The sequence below is a fragment of the Spermophilus citellus genome (genome assembly GCF_964194105.1).
Source record: "Spermophilus citellus genome assembly, chromosome: 7".
Lineage (NCBI taxonomy): Eukaryota > Metazoa > Chordata > Mammalia > Rodentia > Sciuridae > Spermophilus > Spermophilus citellus.
In genome coordinates this window covers 48,963,264-48,990,516 of record NC_138188.1, presented here as the reverse complement: position 1 = coordinate 48,990,516, position 27,253 = coordinate 48,963,264, and the positions used below count along the sequence as shown (strand labels likewise).

At 42.0% G+C, this 27,253-nt stretch overlaps 1 protein-coding gene across 4 annotated transcripts in view; it reads right to left on the bottom strand.

The window, feature by feature from the left end:
• VEPH1 (ventricular zone expressed PH domain containing 1) overlaps positions 1–27,253 on the bottom strand; it is a gene marked incomplete at its 5' end in the record, with an annotated part of 221,011 nt that overhangs the window by 54,334 nt on the left and 139,424 nt on the right. Inside the window, 2 exons of one of the 4 annotated variants that reach the window (XM_081301834.1) lie at positions 342–476; positions 3,314–3,468. In XM_081301834.1, the coding sequence (XP_081157960.1) occupies positions 342–476; positions 3,314–3,468 (290 nt within the window). Of the gene's footprint in view, positions 1–299; positions 477–3,313; positions 3,469–27,253 lie in introns of all 4 variants that reach the window. The other 3 variants (XM_081301832.1, XM_081301833.1, XM_081301835.1) reach the window with 3 other exon arrangements.

The window sequence follows — 27,253 nt, the reverse complement described above, 5'->3', positions numbered from 1 at the left end:
AGATGGAAGGAATGGAAGCACCAAAGACCCTCCAGCCCAGTTTCCTGGGCTCTTTCCTTTTCCTTGAGCCCACAGTCTGCTTCCATAAAATGCCTCAATTCCATAGGGTGCGTGCAGGTTTTGTGTGGTGTGAGTGGGCCGAGCCATGTCACCCTGTGGGCCCACAAGGGCAGAGGCTCTGTCTAGGATGCTACTTTGTGTGGCACGGCCTGAAAGTCATTCCTTAATGCGTGTTTTCTGATAATAAGAGAGGGGAAAGGAAAGGAGGAAACAACTGAATGGTTAAGAGAAAGGCAAACTGAAGGCCATCTTGAATCACGCCCAGGGAGAGAAGCATTTACCTTCTGCTGAGGAAATGTGGACTCTGTCATGGCTGTTTCGAAGCTGTGGGTGGCTCCTGCCTGGGTCTTCTCCCACAGTGCTCTGAGGAACTGCACGGAGCGGCTCTGTATGGACAGGGGCTCAGGAAACAGGCTCTGAGTGGGTGTGAAGGGAAGAGACAGCATTACCTCTGGGCCCAACAGTGACGTTCCATGGGTTCCAAGGCCTGTGTAGGCTTGGCTGGAACTTACCACTGTTTAGATTTAAGGATAAGAGGAACTCCATCTTGGAGAACGAACATAGATTTCAGGCCTTTTTTTTTTAACAGAACATATAAATTATTTAATAGAATTTTCAAGGCACTTGATATTGATCTGCACAAATATGCCTCAACTATGTAACATAATGTTTATCTTGATGATTTCCCAAGAATGTTGCTTTAAAAAGTGGCTAATGCAAATATTCAAATTTATTTTATCAAAGATCTGTGAATTAAGGCCTAAAATCAAAACTACAGTACAAATATCAAGTCTGTTTGTACAGAGTAGATTATGAAGGATAAAAAACAACCAAGAATCCATAACATAATTATGTAAACATGAGCAGTTTGAGCGGGTGCATGTGGAAAACAAAACCACTTTTAATCCTAAGTGAATCATGGGCAGATATTCTTCAAACTTTAAGATAATTTCTTTAAGTGTTGGGCAATATGTTGTTAAAGTAAAGAGAATTATATTTACATGTACTTCATTCAATCCAGTGAAAATAAGCTCTTCAAAGGAAGAGTTAAACTTGTTTATATATTTACTAATCAACAAGGTATCTAATACCCTTTTACCATACCTGTGAATGTAAGAGGCCTTTCAATTCAAGGGGATGATTTTCAAAAATATGTGGAATGTCAATAAAGAGTATAAAATATCATTTACTCACACAAAATAGCATAAATATCATTCCATATGAATGATGAAGGATATGATAAGGAGAATTTCTTGTAAGGTCTTATTAGCTATGACAATGATTGTCCAGGTGTTGCACAATGAAACTTTAAGGTGTGTGCAAAGCTTCTATTTAGTGAATAAGGATTAATACACATTTTTTCCCAGAAAAATCTCATTATCATCATGAAAATGAGCTGGTATTGAGCAGGAAAAGAAGGAGGATATCAAATCCCAAGTAAGGGGTTGGTAGAATTAAGAAGTTTCTGATTATTCAGCTTCTCACGTGGAAACATTTGTGGATTTCTTGATGCTAACAGAAGGTTATGCAGGATGGATGTCTCGTCTAGAGACGTGCTGGACCTGATCTAATGAAGCATTCATGACTGTGCAAGGTTGTCAGAAAAGCGAGAGTCTGGCTCAGCACCCACCACTGGGGCTGGGTTGGTAATTACCCAGTGAAAGTTTTATTTTTCATTTACCCTAAAGCCATAATTTTCCCAGAAGATTACATAAGATCAAAGGTGTGGAAAAAGAAAGGAGCCATTATTGTAAAATGAACACAAAGGAAAATCATAAAAAGATGCTTTTTTAGTCATTGTGCTTAAAGAGAAAAAAAGATCAGAGTAGGTCAATAAAATAAGGCTGAAGGGGCAAAAAAAATCAGATTTTCTTGATTTGTTCTTAAAAAAACTGACAACTGTTAAGAACAAAGCCAATGAAACCAGATACAGAGCTGCTTATGAAAACTATTTGAAAAATCTAAGTAGAAGAAAACTATGATCATTATTTCAGGAATAGGAAGAAGAATCAATGTTATTTTATGTTCACATATAATGTGGTTCACATCAAAATCTGAGTGTTCTGTAGGAGATGGCAAGTGTTCTTAAGACTAACACAGGGGAAAATGGCATATCTCAGCCACATCCAACCATAGTTATATGGTAATTATGATGTATTCAGCATGAAAATCCATTTTTCTCAATAATCTTGATTTTATAAAGAAATATGACTATCTGGTTGGTGAGTTTTGTAGGAGTTATAGAAATATTTTATTAACTGAATTGAAAAACTATCTTATCACTTGGCTTAAGTTTCAACCCTATTTAATGTCTGTACTCTCTTTTTTTCCTGACTCTGCCTGCCCTGAATTCTCTTACCTGCATCTTCCCATGTTAGTTTTCAACACATGTGCAAAAATAAGAAGATGGCTGATGATCTGAGCTATGCCCTTGAGTTTTCTTATCTTTAAAGATGATATCTGAGACCTACTTTATTACAAACATTTTATAGTCTACATTTGCATTTTCTCTGCATCTAAGGTACTTCGACATTTTTGCATGACATTCTTCACTGTTAAGTTCAAAGATGCTCTTTAGGTAATTTCATCTATATACATGTATTCCATAGAAAAAAGTGGCATTCCTGTGCGATAATGTCAGAAAGAATGCACTTACACTAAAATCAACTAGAGTTTAGAAAACTGGGGAAACCAAGGCTAGCTCTACAAAAGATAAGCTATTTCCCCAACTAAGATGTTTTTATTGTTGTTGTTGTTTAAAAGAGTATTTTCTGTGGCATTCTTCTATTGTAAAAGCTAAGGATATTCAAGATATGAATAGCTTTGGTCAGGTGCAGGGGCAATGTCTATAATCCCAGCAACTCGAGAGGTTGACACAGGAGGATTGCAAGTTCAAAGCCAGCCTCAGCAACTTAGCAAGGTCCTAAGCAACTCAGTGAGACCCCATCTCAAAATAAAAAATAAAAAGGGCTGAGGATGTTGCTCAGTGGTTAAATGACCCCAGGTTCGATCCCTGTTTTTTTTTTTTTTAAATGTTTATTTATTTATTTATAAATCAATCCCTGTTTTAATTGTAGCTTTGGCCTTCTGATTTATAATCCAGGTTCCTTTATAAGTAAACTATCTTAAAGTAGAGAAAAAGAAAAGATGATGTGTTGCTGTTATTTACATATCAACTCTGGACAAAGAATAAATAATTCAATGGGATGACAGGAGCTCATACCTGACCAACTTGTTAAAGAGCCCAATGAACATGAATTGCACACACCTGCTGAAACAGGAGCATAATTTGGATCCATGGCTGAGGCTCTTGGCTGATGAGGATGAAGCTGGACTTGCTGTACAGGCAGTAATGACCCTTGAGGGAACAGGTGAAGAACAGCTTCGCCACACAACTCCTCACAGTGTCTAGAAATAAACACACATAGCATCACACACTCCTTTCTGCCCAGGGTCACCTTTCATGCTTCAACACGTAAACACATTTAGAAGCCACTCTTCAGTTTTCAGACTGAGATAATCACTCCAAACAATCGTGCATTTGGAGTGGGCCTATTTCGGAAGGTAGACTGAAAGGAAGGTGTCTTAAACAGGGTTATTCTACTCATCTTTCTCTTAATTTAATTAAAAATATGTGAAGAATTTCTGAGCAACTTCCAAAGAAGAAAACCCTCTCACCAACAAAGAGGGAGATACCACATCATGCTCGTCTGACTGGATACCTCCAAGTGATAACCGGGGAAGAATATGGCAGCTGCAGGAAGCTCAGGCATTTCCTAGGCAGTGAGTGTGGGCCACTTCGGGAAGCCATCCGTGAAATTCACGAGGCTCTTCTCTCAGCATGATAGCTGAGGAGACACAGGCCTGGCATTGGGAACTTTCCATGGGCAATAGATTGCCCAAGGCATGTAACCTTTCCCTCTGCTCTGCTAGGAAAGTTCCTCATAGTAGCTCCGGAGATGGGTGTAACCTGTTAGGAACTGAAAAGTCCACCTTTAACCTTTTTTGGAGAAGAACATTCTATAGAATCTCTTTGATGTTTCCCAATATAAATAAAGCAGGCATGGGCCCATTTTGTCTAGAAGCTCCATCCGTCTGATCAGCTTGCCTGTCCTGCCCCTGCTTTTGAAATTACTTTCTGTGATCTGTCGTTTTTTCACTGTTTTATTTCTCCTAGCTTTTATTTCTCAGCCAGCCCATTCCACCAAGGGAGACCCCATTCCCACCGCCCGCACAGATGTGGGCGGGAGGCTGTGAGCTGTGCCTGCGTGGAATCCACAGAGAGTTTCCAGTATAACTCTTGCCAGAGATGTGGCCATCATGAACGAGCCTGGTCTGGTTTAAAAATCATCTCATCTTGAAGCTCTTCAGCAAGGAGGCCTAATGAGCTCATCCTTGAGGGATAAGAAATGGTGGATGTTTGTGTAGAACAGTGGAGGTGAGGAGCCATATGTAAAGACTGTCAATAATGAATAATGAATGGATGGAGTACATTCAGGCTGAGACCATGTGTGTGGGCACTGTGTTGAGGACTGGATAACCACAGCCATCACAGAGTGACTCCCACATGCCTCACATGCTTGCTTCCATTTGATATTTACAACCACACATGATGGCTGTTGTTATTTCTATTGTAAATTTACCCACTAGAAAGTCAGCCACCGAGCCTGTCTTGCTCACTGTAAGCACTGTAACTTTGACACTGTAACTTTGACACTCTGAGGAATGAGTAGGAATGAAGCTAAGCGGTGTCTAGATGGATGAATGATGAGGGATACACAGGGATCCAGAAGAAGTTGCTCAGAGCTGATCCCGTGGTGGGGCCAGGATTTGAACTCAGTGAGCTGATGGCACTTTGGGGTGCTTTAGGGTCTACTGTACTGGGGTCTTGTAGATTGTATAGTCCTGTGGATAGCTCATGGGGAATCTATTGTTTCAGAACTAATCTGAGTTTTAAGTGAATGTTTTGAAAATCAATACATTCATCATGCTCTACCCTTGAAAGTGGACATGGACTAGAGTTTCTTCAGCATTGATGGGATCTCAGTAAGGGTCACAGAATCAATTAATCCCTAAGACGACATATTGAAGTTGGTTATCTCAGGCATTTTGTTATGTGGTGAAAAGCTGACTAGTACAATGGTAGTTTTTTAAAAATTGGCACTAATGATTTGAAAAATTGAATTTAAATTAATCTGTGCTAAAGAAACAGGAAAACAAATATTTTGCAAGAGCACACACAAGGTATTTGACATAAGTCTAAGTATGATGTCTACACTGAGATAGCAATATATTTTGCTTCAATAGAAAGTTTCGAAAGGAAGGAAATTCTCTTTTAAGAATCCATGTACTAACCATGTAGGTTATAAGTTGTACCTAAGGCATTTGCCACAAAGCAGTGTCTTTTCCCTTCCCCTAAATTCTTACTGCTCATTTGTGTTTTATTTGAAAATAAACATTGATTGATTTATTTCACTCACCCTTTTTAAACACAAGCAGTAGGGGTCTCAGATCACAGAAAATGGTCAAAGTGGTAGAAGAGAGAAACCCTCACTTAGGAACATATACACTGGCTTTTAAAATAAATCAGTTTTGTGGTATAAGTCCTCTGTTAATGCTTTCAGTACATCTGGTCTATATCAATTTCCTTCTCATTTTTTCTCAGAGGTTTCCTAGCTTGAAAAAATTTTCCACAATATTAAGATACAGTTGTTAACCTTTGTCTGTAATTTCCCCCCTGCAGTTCATTCCATGGAACCAAATGGTGGGCATGTCATAAATGGACGTTGGATGAATGAATGAATGTCAGATTCTGTACTGAGAGCAATCGGGGCCAAGATGTCCACCTTGCTATTAAGAAGTTGATAACCAGGGATGGAGAAACAACTCAGTGGTAGAACATTTGCCTAGCATGGTCAAAGCTCTGGGTTAGATCCAAATTAAAAAAAAAAAAAAAAGGAAGAAAGATTTATTTGCCAGGCATGGTGGTGAATGAATGCCTGTCAGGTGATCCCAGCGACTCAGAAGGCTGAGGAAGGAGAATCACAAGTTCAAAGCCAGCCTCAGCAACTCAGGAAGACCCTGTCTCAAAATGAAAAAATAAAAAGGACTAGGGATGTGGTTTCATGGTTAAGTGCCACTGGTTCAATCCCTGGTACAAAAAAAGAAAGAAAGAAAGAAAGAAAGCTGATATCCAAATGGGAGACACCTGTAGTTAGATGGCAGTGGTTACAGTTAAGACCATGAGATAATAGAGGGCCATGTAACTACAGCTGTTCAGAAAAATGAGTAATGCTTTCTGAATGGGGAGCAGGGAGAAGATGTCTGAGGTGGACCTTGAAAAATGCATTTTGAACTTAGAAAAAGAACTTTAAATGTAGGAAACCCCGACCCTGAAAAAAATCACATGTGCCATAAATGTTCAGGAAACTTCCAGGGAGTATGCTTGGTATATCTGGATCATTAAATGTTTTTTAGTTGAAGGAGATGCCTGAATGGTCACTGATTTTTCTAGATTAAAGGTTGAAGAAAGAGGAAGTCATGCTTTTCTAAATGCAGAATGCTTCCATATTCCACCAAACATGATTGTTTTTATTTCTTTTCTTCCCTTCTCCTCTCCTCCTCCTCCTCCTTCTTCTTCCTCTCTCTCTTTCATTCTTTTTTTTGATACTGGGGATTTAACCTGGAAGTGCTTAACCACTGAACCACATCCCTAGTCCTTTTTCATTTTTTATTTTGAGATAAGTTCTTGTTAAATTGCTTAGGGCCTTGCTAAGATGCTGAGGCTAGCCTCTAACATATGATCCTCTTGCCTCAGCCTCCCAAGTTGCTGGGATTACAGGCCTATACCACATGCCCAGCTGATTGTTATTTCTTTACTTTTGATAGAATGAAGCTTCTTTTTCTAAAAATAAAAAGATTTATAAAGACTTAAGTTGATATGATCATTAATAGTTGTTAAATATAATGTATGCTCCAATATTCAGAATACATACTTCACACAGATGGATAAATTTAAAGACATGGTACCCAAATACAAGAGTGCTTAGTTTTTTGGGAGCTGAAATCTTCAAAACTCACTTTGGAATTCATTCTGTCTCCTGCCCCTCATTGCCCAAAGTGCTGTTCATATTTCTTCATTGCTACATGGTGTCACTACACCTTATAAAATTTTTCTGTCACTATTATTGGGTAAATTTATTTTAGATACTTCTGATATGCAGGAACACTGGGAATGTAGCAGGGAAATCCACACATACGGCGCTCTGTTTCCCTCCAACTAATATTTGAGTTTAGAATGGCACATCTGTTCGGAGAAATGGAACAATATCAGTGCATTATTATAAGCTAAGCTCCACGGTTTGCTGGGTTTCCCTTTGCTTTCACCTAATGTCCTTTTCCTGCTTCAGCATCCCATCCTGGATACTCCCTGGGGTGTATTCATTAGGTGAGCTTTGGCCTCTTTTTGACGGTGACCATTTCTTCCTTCCACAGTTTTGAGAAGTGCTCTTGCTGGGTACTTTGTGCAATGTCCATTTGGGATGTGTCCGTTTTTCTCATGCTTACATTGCGACTTCAAGGTTCCGAGGGGAAGAGCACAGAGGCCAAGTGCCATTACCCCAGGTTAGGGCTGCGTAGGATCAGCTGGCTTTTGCCCACGGGGTTGACTGGAGCACCTCATCTACATGGTGGTTTTGAGGTTTCTCTGCTATAAATCCACTTATTTTGTACCCCCTTGGTGTGCTCTTTTTTTTTTATTGGTTGTTCACAACATTACAAAGCTCTTGACATATCATATTTCATACATTAGATTGAAGTGGGTTATGAACCCCCAATTTTACCCCAAATGCAGATTGCAGAATCACGTCGGTTACACATCCACAATTTTACATAATGCCCTATTAGTAATTGTTGTATTCTGCTACCTTTCCTATCCCCTAATATCCCCCCTCCCCTCCCCTCCCAACTTCTCTCTCTACCCCATCTACTGTAATTCATTTCTCTCCTTGTTTATTTTCCCATTCCCCTCACAACCTCTTATATGTAATTTTGTATAGCAATGAGGGTCTCCCTTCATTTCCATGCAATTTCCCTTTTCTCTCCCTTTCCCTCCCATCTCATGTCTCTGTTTAATGTTAATCTTTTCTTCCTACTCTTCCTCCCTGCTCTGTTCATAGTTGCTCTCATTATATCAAAGAAGACATTTGGTATTTGTTTTTTAGGGATTGGCTAGCTTCACTAAGCATAATCTGCTCTAGTGCCATCCATTTCCCTGCAAATTCTATGATTTTGTCATTTTTTATTGCTGCATAGTACTCCATTGTGTATAGATGCCACATTTTTTTTTATCCTTGGTGTGCTCTTGGGGAGGAGTTGGCTACGGATAGCCCAGGCTCAAGGACCAGGGACTCAGCTTCTCCTCCTCGAGGGTGAAATAGCTGCATAAACTATTTGGAATTCGTCTGCATAGAAGGTTTGTTTATTCTTCCCCCACTTACTTCATTTAAACCATTTATTCGATTATTTTTTTTTGATTCTAATCAGTTATACATGACAGCAGAATGGTCTTCGATTCATTGTACACTTGATTATTTTTTTAGTCTTAATGATAAATAGACTTAATCATTATATCAGTATGTACCCGCGGATATTTATTTCATACCTTGGGTTATAATTCAGTACTAATTTATTTTTGTTGCCCAAATGTTTCTATTTTGGCCACTGAGGATTTTTTCAGCTGGTTCCTATGACCCCCATAATTTTGTGTGTGTGTGTGTGGGTGTATTTTGGTGAGAACTCCCATACTCTTTCCTACTAAAATATGTTCTAGGCTCATTTTGTGTATTTCCCACTTCAGTCCTAAAATCAGCCTGTTACCCAGGATCTCTGGTTTCTTCTATTAGAGCCAAGGTATGGTGGTAAACTGCTTGTTGCTCTAGGGTGTAGCTGTTTCTTGGCCTTTCTGCTGGCAGAGCGTGGAGGTGGTGTGCATAACAGCCCCAGTGTATGAGCACCTCCATAGGTGACCATGTGAAGATAAACGTGCACCTACACTGGTAATCACAACCATGTCACTCTTTCTAGCTCCCTCCCTTTGCTACCTGAGAACTCCCACCTAGCAGCAAGCATCTGGCTCTTGTTCAGCTGGTGTTTTTATCTCTGTCCCATCTCTCTCTCTCTATCTTTCTTTCTTTTTCCTTCCTGTATCCCTCCCCTTTCTCTTTTCTCTTAAAAATCTTTGTGTATTCCACCTGCTGTAGTGCCTGGCACACAGACATGTTCAATAGTAGTTTAGTATTCCAGGCTGACCTCAAAGTACAACAGAAACACTTGATCACACAGTTCCTGGTTTCTTCTGAATCACAAAGATGAGACCAACAGGGTGTTCCCACAGAAATCAGGAAAAATTATATAATAATAATACAAAATTCATTTTATCTGCAATTTTAGCTAAACCATCTACATTGTCATCTACACAGGATTAAAGTCATAAATATTGGTTAGTGTGAACATTCTGCCTTAGGTTAGCCACTTTTAAAATTTTAGCAATATTCCAGATACCAGGACTTGTGCATCTTTGTAAAGAAATTTTTTGTTTTATAGTTTGTAAAATGTTTAAGAATTTAGAAATTTATTAAGCATATCAACTAACATCTTGGGGAACATTTTAGAATTACAAATAATGTAAAATGACATCATGAAGTTTCAGAAAGAAGTTATTATTATAATCTGTAATAGTATTTAAAAGTTTAATGAAAATTCTAAATCAAGAAAAATAATAATAAAAAATAAAAATCAGATTTTAGTGTGTGTCGGTACATTGTGCAAAATCACTTAAAATATTAGAACAAGCTGTTAGTATCTACTTTTGTAGCAATTTCATTTTTAGACATATTAATTAATTATCTTTTATTTTTCATAACTATTTATTGTCATCATTAAGAGGGTGAGAGTCAATGACTTCATTAGTAAGATGAAGAGCCACAATTTGGATCCACATTCACTGAAATGCAAGGCCTGAGTTTGTTTACACCTCCTCCTTCAAAGTCACATTGCCTGAGTCACTTGCATCTGCTTCTCCAGCTGAACTATGGGACAACTTCTCTAGGGACAGGATGGGCAATCCAACATAAGATGTCCATCCCTAGAAATATAGCCAAAGGCATCAATTTCTATGCCATTATTATATATAAACACAATTTCTAATCTAGGAAAAGGACAAATTCTTTCATAAATCCAAAGATTTTTGGCAAATCTATAAAGAGAAGTCCTTACAAGGCCTGTGCAAAATGGAAACAATCTTTCTTTAATCCTCAAAAATGACAGGAGGGAGTAGGCGAGGGTTCCGAACCCATAGGGAACAGTCAAAATGACCAGGCTCCTCAGGGGCAGGGAGTTGTGGAATTAGGGAGAGGAGGGCTGGAGCTGCTCTGCTGTCCATCCATAGTGGTGTCCATTTTTCTCAATTCCTATTTTGGATTCTTCTTGGGAGACTAGACCCTGCCAACCCATCTCTTAGAATGGTCACTTAGATGTGATCTATGCCATTATGTAGTTTTGTTTAGAGGTAAGGGACTTTTAAGAATAAAAATGAAACATGGCTTTGATTTTTTTTAAAAAGAGCTGGTAGAAATATATTAGAGTTGGCTTTGCTTTTGGAAAAAAGAATGAGTTAGCTTTTATGTTGAATGCTTTATTCAATGTACATTTTAGAGTTCCCTCCCAGCTACAGAAGGGTCATGCATGTGTCGCTGGCTTGTTTCCCAGGATTTTAAATGAGCCAGTTTTCTTCATATCCAAACTTTATTTCTAGAATGATTTACAAAAACTTAAGCACAGGAATATGTTTGCTGACATGGCTAGGCTGAAAGTACTCATGGCTTATATATAAACAAATGCAGGGAAGGCATTTTGAGGGACCAGGGAGGGAGCTAGTTTTCACAGACTCCTTGCTCTGCACCAACGTGGAAGTGGAACAAATTACATTTAACCCTCCCGAATAGGCTCTGCTATCTCCATAGAGCCTTCTAGGAAGCAGTTCGGCTAGAATTTGAACCCAGTACATGTTTTGAGTGGGTCAGATGAAATAGAGACAATGGAAGAATCCCCCAAAAGAAGCAGAAGTTGATGGAAAGATCACTGCCCCTGGAGTCCGACAGTCAGGGTCTTAGTGAGTGAACTGTGTACTTTTCCTCTCTATCCTCTGGTTTCTTATCTGTAAAATGGGGCCGACTTAAGGCTGATCTAGAATAAAAAAACAAAACTGATCTATTAAAAAACTTTTTTTTGTATTTGTTTTATTCTCTTTCTCCAGGATTATAATCTCCATGAAGCTAAGGATTTTTAAATTGTGTTAAATTATGTAAAATATAAAAGTAAAAGTATCCTTTTAATGATTGTTATGTATATAGTTCACTAATATTAACTACTTTCTCATTGTTATGCAACCAACTACCACCCCTCTACATAATGTTTTCATTCTTCCCAAATAAAACCCTGTTCCCATTAAACAACACCTTGCCCATCCCTCCCTCCTGTCTGCCCCTGGACACCACAATTCCATTTTCTGACTCACTGTTCCAGGTTCTTGATGTCAATGGATTCTTGCACACATGCCTGGCATATTTCACTTAGCACAGTGTTGTCAAGCTTCATGCATGTGGTAGCATGTTCCAGAATTTCATTTCTTTTTAAATAGTACATTGCATGTACTATGTTTCACTTATTCATTTGTCCATGGGCACTGGGGTTGTTTATTGTCAACTGTGAATGATGCTGCTTTGGACATGAGTATACAAATATTCCTTGAGGCTCTGATTTAAATTTTTTGTTGTGTACCCAGAAGTGGGATTGTTGGATCACGTGATTATTTTTTTGAGAAAAAGTCATATTAGAATGAATTTTTTCTTGTGCTTTTTTTCTTGTTATGTTCAGAAATCCAGGACTTGCACACTAGGCAAATGCTCTACCACTGAGCCACATCACCAGTCCACCTCTTTTCTTTGTAATGGACATATAATAGTTGTACACGTTTTTGGGGAACAGTGTGACAATTCGCTACTTGTGTTCAGTGTGGGATGAATGTGCTACCTCCAAAGCCCAAGATTTGAGCTGGTGAAGAAACATGCGTGATAACTGTCCACAGCAAGGTGGGACTTTTGGTTGGGTCTGCGGGGCTGGCTCTGGGTGCTCAAGACAGGAGGAATGGCGGCAGCATCTGCTGGAGTAGGCTTTCTCCTTCCACTGGACACTCGCCATTTCTTTAATCTCCCACCCACAGTAAAAGCGCTCTGCTCATTCTCCCCCTTGTGCAGAAATTCCTGCCAATTTTCACACAAGCACACTGATGCCTTTGCTTAGAATCATCTGGACAATGATATAAAGTCATCGGCATACCATGACACACATTTGGTAATCATATATTCAGAAATGTACAAACCACTGGTGGATAAAATCCTGCTCTTGACCTGTTGGGAAAATAATTCAATATTACGTATGGCGTGCAAGCACATATTTTTAGATGAGTGATGGAAGGAAGCCTGTGAAGCTGGACACCAGCCATGGAGGAGGTCCCTTCTGGATGGGAAGCAGGAACCCGGCGGACAGGGTGCAGTTTTACGTTGTGTGTGATTATGCACCGCAGAACGTCACTGCAGTTAGTGCCAGACCACATACAACGGTGGTCCCAGTCCCATAATATTAAAAGGGAGCCAAAAAGTTCCTCTTGCCCACTGACGCCACAGCCATCATAACGTCTTAGCGCCATGTTTGTGGTGGTGCTGGTGGGAGCACAGCTACTCCGCTTCCAGTCATGCAAGTGGGCAGCATCCAGTGTGTACAGTGCATCAGGCTGGCTAACAGCAGCAAGCAGCTCTGCTCCTCTCTTATGCATTTCCATACTTTTTATCACTATCATAGAGTGTCCTCCTATTTCAGAATATTCATCGTGGATAGCGGACACATCTCCTGTGTCCTGCATCTGTCGCTGCATCCTGTCTCCTGTGTTTGATCTGATTTCATGTTGCTTGTTCGTCATGGCCTTGGTAACAACAGGCCATCACACGAATTCCCTGTCAGTCACTTTGTGATGTTTTTACATCACATTTTCCTCAGAACTTATCCCTGTCATTGAGTGACTCACAATTTACTTTTGTGTTAATTCTTTCTTGTAGTTTTATCTGTATAATTTCAAAAGGAAAAAACACATACAATGAAAATTTGTTCGAAAATTGTTAAGTAATTTAGAGGCCATCTCAGTAACAGGTAATGGCTGAGTATTTTACTCTTCTGCCTGAGCTCATAGCCTTTGTTCGAGTCCACCTGAACCCTCACCACGTGTACACGGGAGTGACCATGGGCAGGTGTTAGAGAACAAAGAAGGAGGAAGGGTAGAGTCCATCTTTTAACTGCCCAAAGTGGACTATTCTTGAGGAAGGATTTTCCAAATCTCTAATGCCCTGTAGTCTGCCAACCTCTGGAGGCCTGGCGTTATAGAGCTGGTTTGAAGAGGGACAGCCAGGTCAGTTCTTTGATTGGCAGCCCAAAGTGGACTATTCTTGAGGAAGGATTTTCCAAATCTCTAATGCCCTGTAGTCTGCCAACTTCTGGAGGCCTGGCGTTATAGAGCTGGTTTGAAGAGGGACAGCTAGGTCAGTACTTTGATTGGCAGGGAGGAGGATATAATGCAGAAGCAAAAAAGAAATTCTGTCAGGTCACTGGCGGGAAGAAGGACATCACAAGTGGGTCTCAACTTTCCCTATCTTTCAGCTTGGGCCTGGGAGTATGCCAGTTTAGTTATGGTAACACCAGGGGCAAAGATAGCCCTTTGAGAGGACATCCACTCCCTGGTGGCCCTCAGCACCAATGCAGGGCAGCCAACCTAACTAAAATCACTGCTCATGAGCCCAATAGAAGGATCCCCTGAGGTTCAGGTTTCAGGCACCACCCTCGCTCCTGTTCCGGAGTAACCAGGAGCTGGAGTGGCTAAGGCTTTTCTTCGAGAGCTCTTCCGAGAAATCATGATAGTGAGAAGGTAGGTGTGGCTCTGCCCACTGGTCTGCAGAGAGAATTGTCTAAACCAGGATTCAGAGGGGCCACGAGTGGGAGCTAAGGTGGGTCAGATGGCCAGGTAGACCTATGGCCAGCCCAGGGAGTGAGTGGCAGCACCCTGGACTTAGCTGTGCCTGCTGGTGTAGAAAAGGTGACTCAGAAAGCAAAGGACATTATTCTTTAGGTACAAGACAGTCCTTGCTACTACCTCAACATCGTCACTTGCCATCCACTATGAGGAAGCAGGGGCCTAGTGCCACCTCAGGGAGACAGGCGTAGGGGAACTGAGAAGAAGTGCACTTTCATTCAATGAAAGGTTTTCTTCTGAAAGTACCATTCAAATGATCAGGCGGGAGATACTGCAGGAGGGACTCTAAATTAATATCTCCTCTCAGTAGCCAGTGGTTGGTCACTGTTTACGACCCTACTCAACTCTAGACAAAACAATGGTACATTTCCTCTATAAATCTGAGATGAAACATAAAAAATCTTGCAATCTTACAATAAGTGAGAAAGTAATTGTGTAGCATAAAAATGACAGTGAACAAGAGGCTTTGGAGAAGAAAGAAATCTTGTCCTAATAAAAAATTAGGGAGTTTTAGGCATGCTTGTAAGAGTCAGGTGGTAAAGAGTGGGGAGTCAGAAGACAAAGGTCATTAGACATTTTGAATGTGAGGGCTGAAATCACCCACGGTGGCACGCAGTGTCACCAGAGTGGGACTTGCCACTACCTACCTCACACCAGGCAATGGAGAGCCCGGGGTGTTCCCATGACCAGTTTCTACCCTGAGAGGGGGACCCTTAGGACTGGCATCCCTGACCCCTTTTCCAAAGGCCAGTCCTATTCTCAGGTGGTGAAGTGGCCAGACCTTCATACCTGCTAGCCACCTGTCTTCAGGCAGTGACACAACTTCTCTATGACTCAGTTGGACCAATGGCACCTATTTCTGAGGGTTCTCAGGGAGGCCAGCCATCCTGGTGGTTTCTGGGACTCAAGCCTTCCAACATTAGGAGTCAGGAGGGTGCCAGGCACACTGGGATGTGTCGGTCACCTAGCTGACATGAGCAAGAAATGAGTTAATTCACGTGAGGCTCTCAGAAGACACGTCCTTGACACAGAGCAAGTGTTTAATAATGTCTGCTTTCCTTATTAAGTCTAGCACCTCTGCTGCTATTGTATATGGAAAAGGCACAAATGTCCCCTTAGCCTGGTGGAAGTGGTTCAGTATTGTCACATGCTGCTTTAGTCAGAGAAAAAGAACTGCAGGATGACTCTTGAAATCCAGGTGCTTCATGTCCAGAAACCCTTACCTCCTTGCTTCTTTTAAAAAAAGAATTTACTACAGAGTTAATGCTGAAGTACAGGCTGAAATAAAATTCTATAGAGCCGAGACCTCTCTGGGGGTGTGACCAAAGCAGAAGACCTAGAGAGAAGGAAGATCTTGTGACAGTGCCTGGGCCACTGCTTGCTCCCTAGGATCTTCCAGAATTTCAGACTCTCAGCTATGTTCAGGGGAGGCTCAGGAGACAGAAATGTGGCAGGAAAGCCCCAAGGAAAGCCTTGATGTCTTGTTGTATTCAAAGAATAATAAGTAAAAGAATGAAAGGAAGGTGTGTGTGTGTGTGTGTGTGTGTGTGTGTGTGCGCGCGCGCGCGCGCGCACGCAGAAGAATAAGGGGAAAATAGCTGCCTATTGATTGGATTTTTGTGCGCTGGGCTCTACTTTATGTATGTCTCTGTCAGCATATCGCCACCTAATTCGCACAAAAATGATGGACACACTGCCAGTTTCCAGGAGCCATCTGAGGTCAGAGATGTCGTTTCCCCAGGGTTGGGTGGTTGACCAGTGGCCATTAAGATGAACCCAGGCTGTGGGACCCAGTGTCCGCTCTGCTCTGCAACCCATAGAGGGTTATGCTTAGCTAAAACAGCGGTGAGTAGTCTGAGCCAAAGGGAGATTTAAACTACAGCTAAATATTTTACATTATTTAAGTCTTATCAATTATGTATGGTTTTCATTTTTCACCATCTTTACAGATTTGCTGATCATTTATTTTTGGTTTTAACGGCAGCTTTGATTTTTATAGTGTTGCTGAATGAGTTACAAGGTGCATTCCTCACATCCCTGCTTATACTGCTCTTGAAGAAAGCCCTAGGTGATGGACCTCAACATCCCGTCTGTGGGACTGTTGTTCCAGGTAGGAACCCTCTGGAGTGAAGGCATCAAGCATCAAGGAAATAAATCAAGAAATGAGTTCCCCCCTCGGTCCGATTAGCCTTGGAAGCCAGAACATCTAAGGCAATTGCAAATTTTTTTTTCTATAAATGAATTCATTTTTCTATAAATGAATGTTCACATGACAGAGGTCAATGTATCTTCAAGTCTGAGGTCCACCCATTACTTTTGGGGGGGGGGATGTATTTATGTGTAATGCTTCATTCTTGTGTGACCTAATTCTAGTGAGATGACATTCATCATGATAATTAACATTAAGCAGACTTGGTGCTTTACTGTTTCTAGTTAATTATTTATACCTTCATTTCTTACTGCTGCCCAGAGAAAACGTAACATAGGCTAGAGTAGCAGTGTTATTCAGCTTCCAGAAACTCAGCCTTTTAGTTGTAAATCTGAAAGAGCTGGTATATATATATATATTGTTCTATAGAAGGAGATAGAAAGATCTATTGAAGAACTAAAGTGAAAGTTAATAGACTTGAATCATTCCTGGCTTAGTGGCTTTTTCCTAGTGGTCCAGGGGGCAGCACAAACTTTGGGGTGAGAAGACAACCTTCACTCAGCAGAGACTGTAGGAATGGTGCCCTCCCCTCAAAGACTCCATCATCTCAGAAATTTGCCTTTCAGGACAAATCTGATGCCAAGTGCTAGTTCAAAACCATAAAATTAGGGTGTGAGATTGCGATGGATCTGCTCAGAAAGTTGTTCTTTTCTTTAAAATCTTGATATTTGAAATACTTGAAAGCACAAAGACTCACAGTTCAACTTTCCTTATGTCTTTAGATCATAATGGCTTCATTTTGAAATTTAATAAAATTTAACATATTTAGCAAAGCCTCTATTGTAAACTTTCCTGCCTCACCAAGAAGTGGAGTCTGGGGGCCAGTCAAAAGGGTGGCATTGGGAGTTTTCCTAGACCAGGGAGGCCCCAGCCTAACTGCCCACTGACTGCAGATGGACAAGCAAGCCCAGCTCACATCAGCAAAACTGCCTAATCAACAGCCATTGTGTCATGAAAATGAATAAATGTTTGGGTTACTGTTAAAAAAATTAATTCTCTGCTAAAGAAAGAAGGAGGAGGAGGAGGAGGAGGAGGAGGAGGAGGAGGAGGAGGAGGAGGAGGAGGAGGAGGAGGCATTTATGACCCAGGGTCTGCTGGAAAAGTGTTGAGATACTTAAACCTCCCACACTGTAAAATAGCTTCTTGCCAAAAGGAGGCGCTCTGCAGAAACTGTGGGCTCCCTGTCCTCCCACCCTGTCCAACCACCGTCTGCTAAGGCTCTGCATGGAAAGCTCTGTAAGGACAGAACTGGTTATGGCGAGTCCTGTGCTGAACTCCTGGGTTGAGAGAGGTGGCAGCGACAGGTAGCTGTGCAGGGTCTTCCCCAGGATTTGGATGCGTGGTGATCAGCACGGAGCTGAAGTGCTAGGTTCCAGGAGCACTAGGAGGAGACCAAGGTGTCCACATGCTCCAAGTGTAGGGACCATGGAACCCGCTCTTGTTATGCTGGCCCTGGTCACTTTTTTTTTTTTTTTTGGTAGCAGGGATTGAACTCAGGGGCATTCAACCACTGAGCCACCTCCCCAGCTCTATTTGTATTTTATTTAGACACAGGGTCTCAGTTGCTTAGAGCCTGGCCATTGCTGAGGTTGGCTTTGAACTTGTGATCCTCCTACCTCTGCCTCCCGAGCTGCTAGGATTACAGGCGTGTGCCACTGTGCCCAGCCCTGGTCACCTTTAAAGCACCACAATCTCCCATGGCAGGCTTTTCCTCAGCCACATCCAGAATCAGGTAAAGCAGCCCTGATGGTCAGCCAGGAGCTCTGAGGCCTCGGGTGGACTGGGCTGGAAGTGGGTGGGCTGGGTGTGGATGGAGGTGAGAGAGACACGTGCAGGAGAAGCTGCTTCCTCACTCTCCCCACTGGTAGCATTTGCCAGGTCCCTGCTGAGTGGGAGCCAGCTCTGACTCCTGCCTAGCTGCTGCTGGTGCCCTGCTGGTGACTCCCACTGGAGACTGCCCTACCCTCTCTGCGGGTCTCCCTGCGTCCACCAGGTGGACCTCCTGGGAACATCAGCATAGTTGTGTGGCCAAGCACTGCTCCGTCCAAGTGTTCTTGCTGAGCTGTGAACTCCATCTCTCTAGATAGAACCCTGGGCCCCATCTACAGGGCCACTGTGTACAGCCAGTGTCCGGGACAGGTGTCATTCCCACAGGTCACAGGGCCAAGGGTGCCCTCTGTAGCTGGGCAGTACAGGACTCTGGGCACCCAATGCAGGTGAGCTGCACTCCCAGGACCAATGTGCCTATGGGGGAGACTGGCCTTCTGTTTCCACCCATCACTTCTTACCCATACTCCTGGGTTTGCACATTCTCCCCCCTGCTCCCCCCCCCCCCCCCCCCCCCCCGCCAACTTATGATTCAACCAACCTCACCTCGCTTACTGGGTCGAGCCCTGGAACCACAGGACAGGGAGGCAGAGACAGAGCTGAGAGACCCGGTGACTCTTGTTCCAACAGAACACAAGTGCAGAGGGCCACAGGACACCTCTGACCATAGGCACCCACCCTGCGTGGCACAGTGAATTGCCCTTGGCAGGGACCTGAGCACACTCCAGCAGTCCTTTGGTGGCATGTGTATATTCAATGGTAATTAGGCAGAGACAAGAAAGAAGATAGGAATGTGTGTACTTTGCAGATTTGCATAAAAGCAGTCTGATCTTTAAGAACTGGAGCTGTCAACACTGTTCCAAGAGGTTGAGGGCATTGCACATCCGCCTTCCACTCAGACAGGGCCAGCTCACCTCGCAGCCCAGCAGGCAGTAGCATGGGCCCTGTTGCTAGCAGCCGGGTTCAAGTTGCATTCTTCTGCCTGCTAGTTATGCCATCCTTGGCAATTTTTGTTTTTTATATTTCACTTTCCACTTTTTGTACTTTGGGGCTGATAATCACAAATCTGCATTTTGTCCCTGTACATTTGCCTATTCTGGATATTTCATATAAATGGAATCATAATAATTGCCCTTTTGTGTTTGGCTCCTTTCATGTGGCATAATGTTTTCAAGGTTCATCCATGTGGTAGCATGGATCAGCAATTAATTGCTTTTCGTGGCTGACTAGTATTCCATTGTATGGACATACTACATATCGTTATCCATAGATGGACATGTAAGTTGTTTCCACTTTGGGTTATTGTGACTAGCCCTGCTAGAACATTTATGTACGTGTTTTTTGTTTGAACATTTGTTTTCAGTTCTTTGGGGGTAATTATATACTTAAGAATGGAATTGCTGGGTCATATGGCAATTCCCTGTGTAACTTGTTGAGGAATGGCCATATATTTTCAAATAATTATTGCCTTATTCTTTAAGTGTCCAAATTAAAACATAAAGCTGTCATGTTAATTGTGAAGGGGGTGTATATCTGAACAATGACATCTGAAGTCACTTTCCTGGTCTCCAGATGTGAAACAGCCCTTACAAATTGTATTCAGATCAGGATAATTTCCAACTAGGCGACTGAGTACCTGTAATTACGGAAAAGGGTGATCGTGGCAACATTGTTTGTATTTTTACATTAATTTCAATGTTGTTTCTAATACTACCAGGAATTTAGCCCAGAATCCCCCAAAGTAGGTATATTGAAAATACAAATTGGGAAATACTTAACTTGAACTTATCTTTAAATAATATATTTTGCTGTTTTTCGCTTCTCTAGTGAATCTTTGGTATCCACTGGAAAAAAAGTAAGTCTGACCCTACTCTTGGAAGAGGAGCTTGATATTGTACTTATCCTATCACAAAATCCTTGGGGGAAGATCACTGGGAAGAATTCAACATTTCCGTCAGATATTCTTTGATGCTCACCAAATACAAGCTGGATGTCCAAACAGTAAGGATACAAAAGAGTCAATATCAGCACAATCAGAAATAAATCTGGGATATTTTCATAGGAGCTAGCACAGTTAGTAAACATGAAAGTGATTTTGGAATTTATATGAATTTCAAATCAAATGCACACTTTTTTTGCACAGTGCTAATGTGGTTGATTTTTGGCAATGATACAGAGTCTCTTTGTGGTCACCCTGAGTCCGTGGAAGCCCATATGTTACAAATGAACATTTGGCTCTACCAGGCAGAGATTTACCAAAGTTGTACAGAGGCAAATAAGGCAGGCCAGTTGTGTCCCCTGCAGGTATCATTCCATGTGCTACCAATTACTTCGCAATTCTGCAAAACGCATAACGGTAACCACATTGGGGGACAGAGAATTTTAGGAAATTTTGTTATTAAATTCCACTAAAATGGAATGTTTACATTTTTTTCTCTGAGGAAGGAAGGACGAGCCTAAGATGGTCTACATGTGACTCATCCATTTCGATGCTCTCTCCATTTGGCAGCAGTTTTGAATTCAGATCTTCTGGCCTGGCTGCCACCCAATGGCCCCAGGGGAACACTCTAGGGAGAGGGGTGTGTCTTTTCCAGCACTGGTTATGTCGGGTGGGTGGGTTCAGGGTGCACGGGGCTCCATGGTAGTGCGTAGCTACTACCTCAAACTCTTTGAAGCTCTAGATCAGGCTGGTCTTCTTCAGCGAGTCCTGACCAAACGTGGCTTCCCCAGGACGTCCAGCTACTACTCTTGGTTGATTTCATAATCATGCGACTAACATTAGAAAGTGAGAAGGCATCTTGTTTCACTCAAAGCTGCTCAGTGAGGTGTCATTGCATAGAAAGCAACTACTGGTGGGTCAGTAGGGGTAGGGGTAGGCCAAGAACTTGGAAGTCAATCTGAGGGCATAAGGAACGGTAGATTCAGCCGGGTCCGAGGCAACTTCTGAGGATGGTATTGCAGGGAGTTGATGGTATTGTCAGAGCTCAAATCCTGAAACACGTTGCAGGTTCCCTCTGAGTACTCCAGCTATTGTAACCACGTGGGTGGAGCCCTTGAAATGGAGGAGGCCTGATGACAGTTGTTTTTCTGCACCGGGGAAAGGTCTAATAGCATCACCTCTGTTAGCAAATACTTGAGAGATTTACCAAAAATGGGGCATTTGGCCGGGTTCTGAGACCATAAAAATACTCATGAGAGTCTTATGATTTAAAAAAGAGATTAGAAATACAAGAATAGAAGAAAAAAGAGCAGTGCAAGGTCAAGCGCTAAATGAAGAGTCCTGGGAGCCAGCAGGGGAGATCAGCTTGATCCAGCCTTGATGAGTGGCGGGCCTAGAAGAATGCAGCCTGGGGCATAGCAGCCTGGGCGGAGGCACATTGGTGGGAGAGGATGTGTCCACAAAGGCAGTGTGGGACAGGTGGTGGCCGGTCCTGCATCCAAGGTCAAGTCCTTCCTCAGCCACCTACTGGCTATCTCACCTTTCATAAGGAATGGGCTTTCCAAACGTATTTTCTCATTCATAAAATGAGGACAGTTATGACTACACTACAAGCTGTTTTATTAGGATTAAATAAATTATTTATATATTCTTTCATTCAATATTCAGGAAGGCACTGGCATCTGCTTTACTCTGTGTTGACACTTTGTCTAGTGTCTTCTCCTCCGTTCTCCTAACTTTATGTCTTTTAACTCCTTTATTACTATTTAAGTGCTACTTTGTTTTTTTAGGAAGATTTTTTTATTATTAGTTGTTCAAAACATTACAAAGCTCTTGACATATCATATTTCATACATTTGATTCAAGCAGATTATGAACTCCCATTTTTACCCCGTATACATATTGCAGATTCACATCGGTTACACATCCACTTTTTTACATACTGCCATACTAGTGTATGTTGTATTCTGCTGCCCTTCCTATCCTCTATTAAGTGCTACTTTGATGACAGCGAGATAGATGTGTGAGTTCAATCAGCCAAACTCACTGGAATTCTCATGTCCTTTCTCTGCCCCAAAATATTTACTACCTGGCCTTTTACAGATAAGAAGATTGCCAAACCTGGTCTACAATGCATGCCAATAATGATGAATAATATGATAAGGTATCATATAAACATTTTTCTGTATTTCAAACTTATTTCAATAGCATTGAAGGTTTTAAATTATTTAGTTTCAGTGTCAAAGAGAATGCTATGGGTAAGAGATACCAATCTAGATGTGAAGTTGTATCCTCTCTAGCAGGGAGATAAATATATGCATGAGAGAAATCTGACTTCTTCGCAGATTAAGTCAAGGAAATGTCATTGAGCAAGGCTTTTGTTTCTGGTGCTTTAATACAATGTTCCACTGCAAAGATCACCCTGCTAAAGATGCAAAGGCAGCTACATTGCTCATTGTTGGGTCTTTACATTGTGCTTTCTAATTATTCCATGTTTTTCAAATGGAAATTTTCACCACCAAGATTGAACATTAAACATCTTTGAAAAGCAGTTCTTCACCATGCTGCCAAAGTATTTTCCACCATGGAAAAAAAAATCCTAGAAGGACATACCTACGATTTCTAACAGTAGTTAGATGGTAGAATTAAAGATGATTTTCTTTAGCTCTTTATCTATTTTCCAGTAAACAGATATACTTTCATAACTGTAAAAAGAAAATCCCTTCACTAGGATTTTGTTTCCACCAGAAAAATGGATCAGACTTGGGCTACACTGTTATAATCGATTCCATTAACCTGTGACAGTTATTATCCCAGTGGGTAGACTTCTAAGGATATGGAATCAATTTCATTTATTTCATTCATAAAATGATTTCAGGTGAGGCCAGGCTCATAGGTCAAAATACTCAGAATACTAAGAACTGTACATGAAAATCATTGGTTGTAGAAAAATTGGCAATTTATCTCCCATTCTGGAGAAGCACGTCACACAGCACTGTCCTGGAGAAGTCGTTATCAAGTCCCCTGTGCTACCTCAAGCTTTCTTAGATGTGGGTCAGCAAAGAGGGGGACAGGTCACACAGCGCCCCTCCCTGATGTTTTCCTACAGATAAAAAACCATGTGTAACAAGTGAGGGGTAGGGCTTGTGACGTGAGCATTGATTGAATTTAGGGGTAAAAGCCCTGAGAGATTTTAGAAGCAGTATTTTCTGGTGCTTCCTGCATTGACTTCTCAGGTATGAGTGCATTCGCTGTCTTGCAGAAGAGGCTACTGGGATGCAGGGGAGCACTCTGAGCAGAGGCCTCTGCCCCCACCCTAGCTGCTGGAGCCATGCACTCTACCCTACAGCCTCTCTCTTACACTCTCTCCCACTTCTATGAATAACCATCATGAAGCTCATCTATTCAGAAATGGCTGAGTTGTCTCCAGTTTCCAGGAATTCTGTTTTCTTCAATATACGAAATATTAGAAGAGTACGTGCACATATTCACCCCAAATGGTTAATATCCTCATCTTCCTGGTTTTCGTTTTGTTTTCCATGCTGAGCTTGAGATACAGTCTCTCTGTGACAGCTCTGTGGATGCCCACACTTTCCTGGTGCATCACAAGGCAGTTAACTTTTCCTTTCCTGATTACACAGGCTATTGCCTTAACCACAAGGGAAAGGTCTCCTGCAACGTCAGAGCCCACAGAGAGACTAATTCCGTGGCAAGTCCAAAGCTGCACATCAGTGACAGGCACATGGGCTAGGGCTCCTTCCCTCTTTCGTGCATTGAACTCAGGCATGTTGAGCATTGCTCTCTGCCCAACCCTAGGCCCGGCAGAGGGAGGAGGTCCAGACCCCACCCTGACAGCTCTGGCATGCCCACTCACATGGTAGGTTCTGTAGTCAGGAAGTCCCCTTTGGCTGGGCCCTGGGGGACTCTGACACTCAGCAGGTATCCCTCAAGGCATGCGAGGGGTAGGTATTAGACAGCTGGGTTGGGATAGAATCCCAGAAGCTGAGGCTGCTGGAAACCTAAATGTGACAGCTTGAATCCTGCCTGAGGGCCAACAGATCTCTTCACATCCATCTTGGGTCTGGTCAAGTCCCCAGGGGCTGAGGAGACCCTGCATGCTTGCTTGCTTCTGCTTGGGAACCCCGTACAGATAGTGGGAGGCTCCAGGAAGCCTCTTCTGTAGGATGAGAAGATGTCTGGGGAAGGTCATTCCTCTGTGAAGGCAGTGACTTGCAACCTGGGAGGCCTATACTGGCGTAAGGCCTGACCTAGGCTGGATTCAGGCCTGCACCCATCTCTGCCCTGTTCCAAGGTTTGCATTCTGTCCAGCTCCAGGGCTGGGGACAAGTGCTGGACCCTGCCTTGGGAGAGCAGGGAGAGGCAGCTGGGACTCCCATGGATACTGGCCATTCACCAGGACCTCACCTTCACAGGACCCCCCTTACTCTCCTGTGTCTCTGAACCCTCATCCCTCTGGAGACTGTCAGCCCCTTCTGTCTGGGGGAAGAGATGACCATTGGAGATTCAAAGAATGCACTGCCACAGAAACGATCTCAGGTGATGGGGTGTACAGTCTGGATTTAAAAAGAGAGGGGGATTTTTCTCAACTCTGTAACTGGCTTATTGTACCTCACCCTTCGTATTGTATTGCAGTGATATTCTTAAGCCAGTCTTTCTGACAGGAAGGAGTCCAGTGTCCCTGCATGAATCTTGCCCACAACAGCTCATTTCATGGCAAGTTATTTTTATTATTATTGTTGTTTTCTGATCTCTGAGAAGGATGGAAAGGACTGTGATCAAAACTGGAAAAGAGGGGCTGGGGATGTGGCTCAAGCAGTAGCGCGCTCGCCTGGCATGCCTGCGACCCGGGTTTGATCCTCAGCACCACATACCAACAAAGATGTTGTGTCCACCGAGAACTAAAAAATAAATATTAAAAAAAATTCTCTCTCTCTCTCTCTCTCTCTCTCTCCCCTCTCTCACTCTCTCTTTAAAAAAAAAAAAACTGGAAAAGATTCTTTTTCCTTCAGAAGTGAGGAGGCCCATCAGTCTGGGCACAGCCTCTTCTTAGCACCAGTGAGTGCATCAGTTCCCTGATGTCTGTGTTATTAGTAGAACACTCCGTGGGGGTCAGGAGAGCCTTCCCAGCTGGACTGATAAAGCGAAAGTGAATTTGAAACACATGGATGACATTTCCTTAAAAAATGTGTGCTTGAGTTCAAAAATTAATAATAGTAATGCTTGACTAAGAGCATTTGGGAATCTCTTAAGCCCCAAATGTTTAAAAAGTCAGTTTTGAATTTAGGTGGGTCTCCTTCTCCATTAGGGCATTATCATTTACATTAAAGTATTCAGACATAATGGCAATATACTATTTTAATTTTTTGCTTTGGGAATTTCCTCATATTTTAGTGGTTTAAATTCTCAATTAGACCCTTTTATTTTTATGGTTACTGAATAACTTAAAGAAATAGAGTAATTCTTCTCGCTGTTGCACATAAATTCAAAATATACATTAGGTCAAGGAATTCAAAGTCAAACATGAAGAAATTCCAAAAAATAATAACAAAGATTCTAAGTGTTTGATGTACGTTTGACATTTGAATTACTGAGCAACTGTACAATATCAATACTGTAAGAATAAAAAAGATATCTATGTTGGTCTTGATTCTTCTACAGTAGACTCAACTATTGGTACAAGTTTAAAGATTTTGTCAAAACAAAAACAAAAACAAAAACACAAGCAAATTAGCAAATAAAAAAAGACCCATGGTGTAATTGTATTTATGAACTGATGTGAACATAAAATAAAAATTCAATAGAAAGATATGACAGGGATGTAGGATTAGACTTAATTTTCACATTTACATTATATTTAAGTACAGTCAAGATTATTTATAAATGAACCCAGAAAAAAAAATCATGCAGATTCAGTAGCCAAAAGACAATCCAGAGTACAAGGATGTCAGAGCCCATAAAAAGGAAGGGCAAGAGCCTAACCAGCCACACAAGTGGGTGAGCTGACCCTGTCACTGGACTCTAACCACTTTCAGTGTTTGGAGTCTGGGGAACATGTATCACCTACAATACGTGCTCACTCTATTTTAATTGTTTGCACATTTTAAGGGAAAGGTAATCCACGTTTCTACCTCATTTACACAATTAACTATACGCCACTGAAGACACAGTTGATATTCAAGATATTTTGAGAATTTTTTTGGGGGGGATGGTACTGGGGATTGATCTCAGGGGCACTTGACCACATCCTCAGCCCTATTTTTGTACTTTATTTAAAGACAGGGTCTCACTGAGTTGCTTAGTGCCTCTATGTTGCTGAGGCTGACTTTGAACTTGTGATCCTCCTGCCTCAGCCTCCCGAGCTGCTGGCATTATGGGCATGCACCAACATGCCTGGCAAGATTTTTAAAACTATCTTACATGAGGAAATACTTGCTATGTTCATAAAAAGTCAGAAGGATGCACAACACAAATTCAAACAGAGACTCAGGAGAAGGATCCCCTGGCTTCTAAGCCAATTGCCTTTTCTCAAAGCCTACATCCTGTGGGAAGAGTCAGAGGTGACTGGAACACAAATTCTGTGCCCCCAACAGATAACCAAAACTGGCATTTTCAATTGTCCTTGAGGAAAAAAAATCATCTTCTCAGTTAAAGAGGTGATCATTAAATGAGGAGTCAATAAATTAAACCATGAATTTATTCTGCAGAAGGAAATTCTTTCCTTACAACTGGAATCCTGTGGGACTTCTCACTCCTCCAGTACATAGTACATCTCAAACTTTAAGGTGCTATGAGTCATCAGGGGATCTTGTTAAGCTGTAGATGCTGATTCAATAAGTCAAGGAAGCCCTAAGAAATGGAGTTTCTAACAAGCACCAGAATGTTGTTGCTGGTCCATGCTTTGAGAAGCAAGGCTCTGTTGCTCTGTCTTTCAACCTCTGCTGATATTTTTGGCTGGATAATTCCTTGTTTGGGGAGGACAGTTCTATGCACTGTAAGATATTTAGCAGCATCACTGGTTTTACCCACTAAGATGCCAGACATCCTCGGACCCCGAGACATT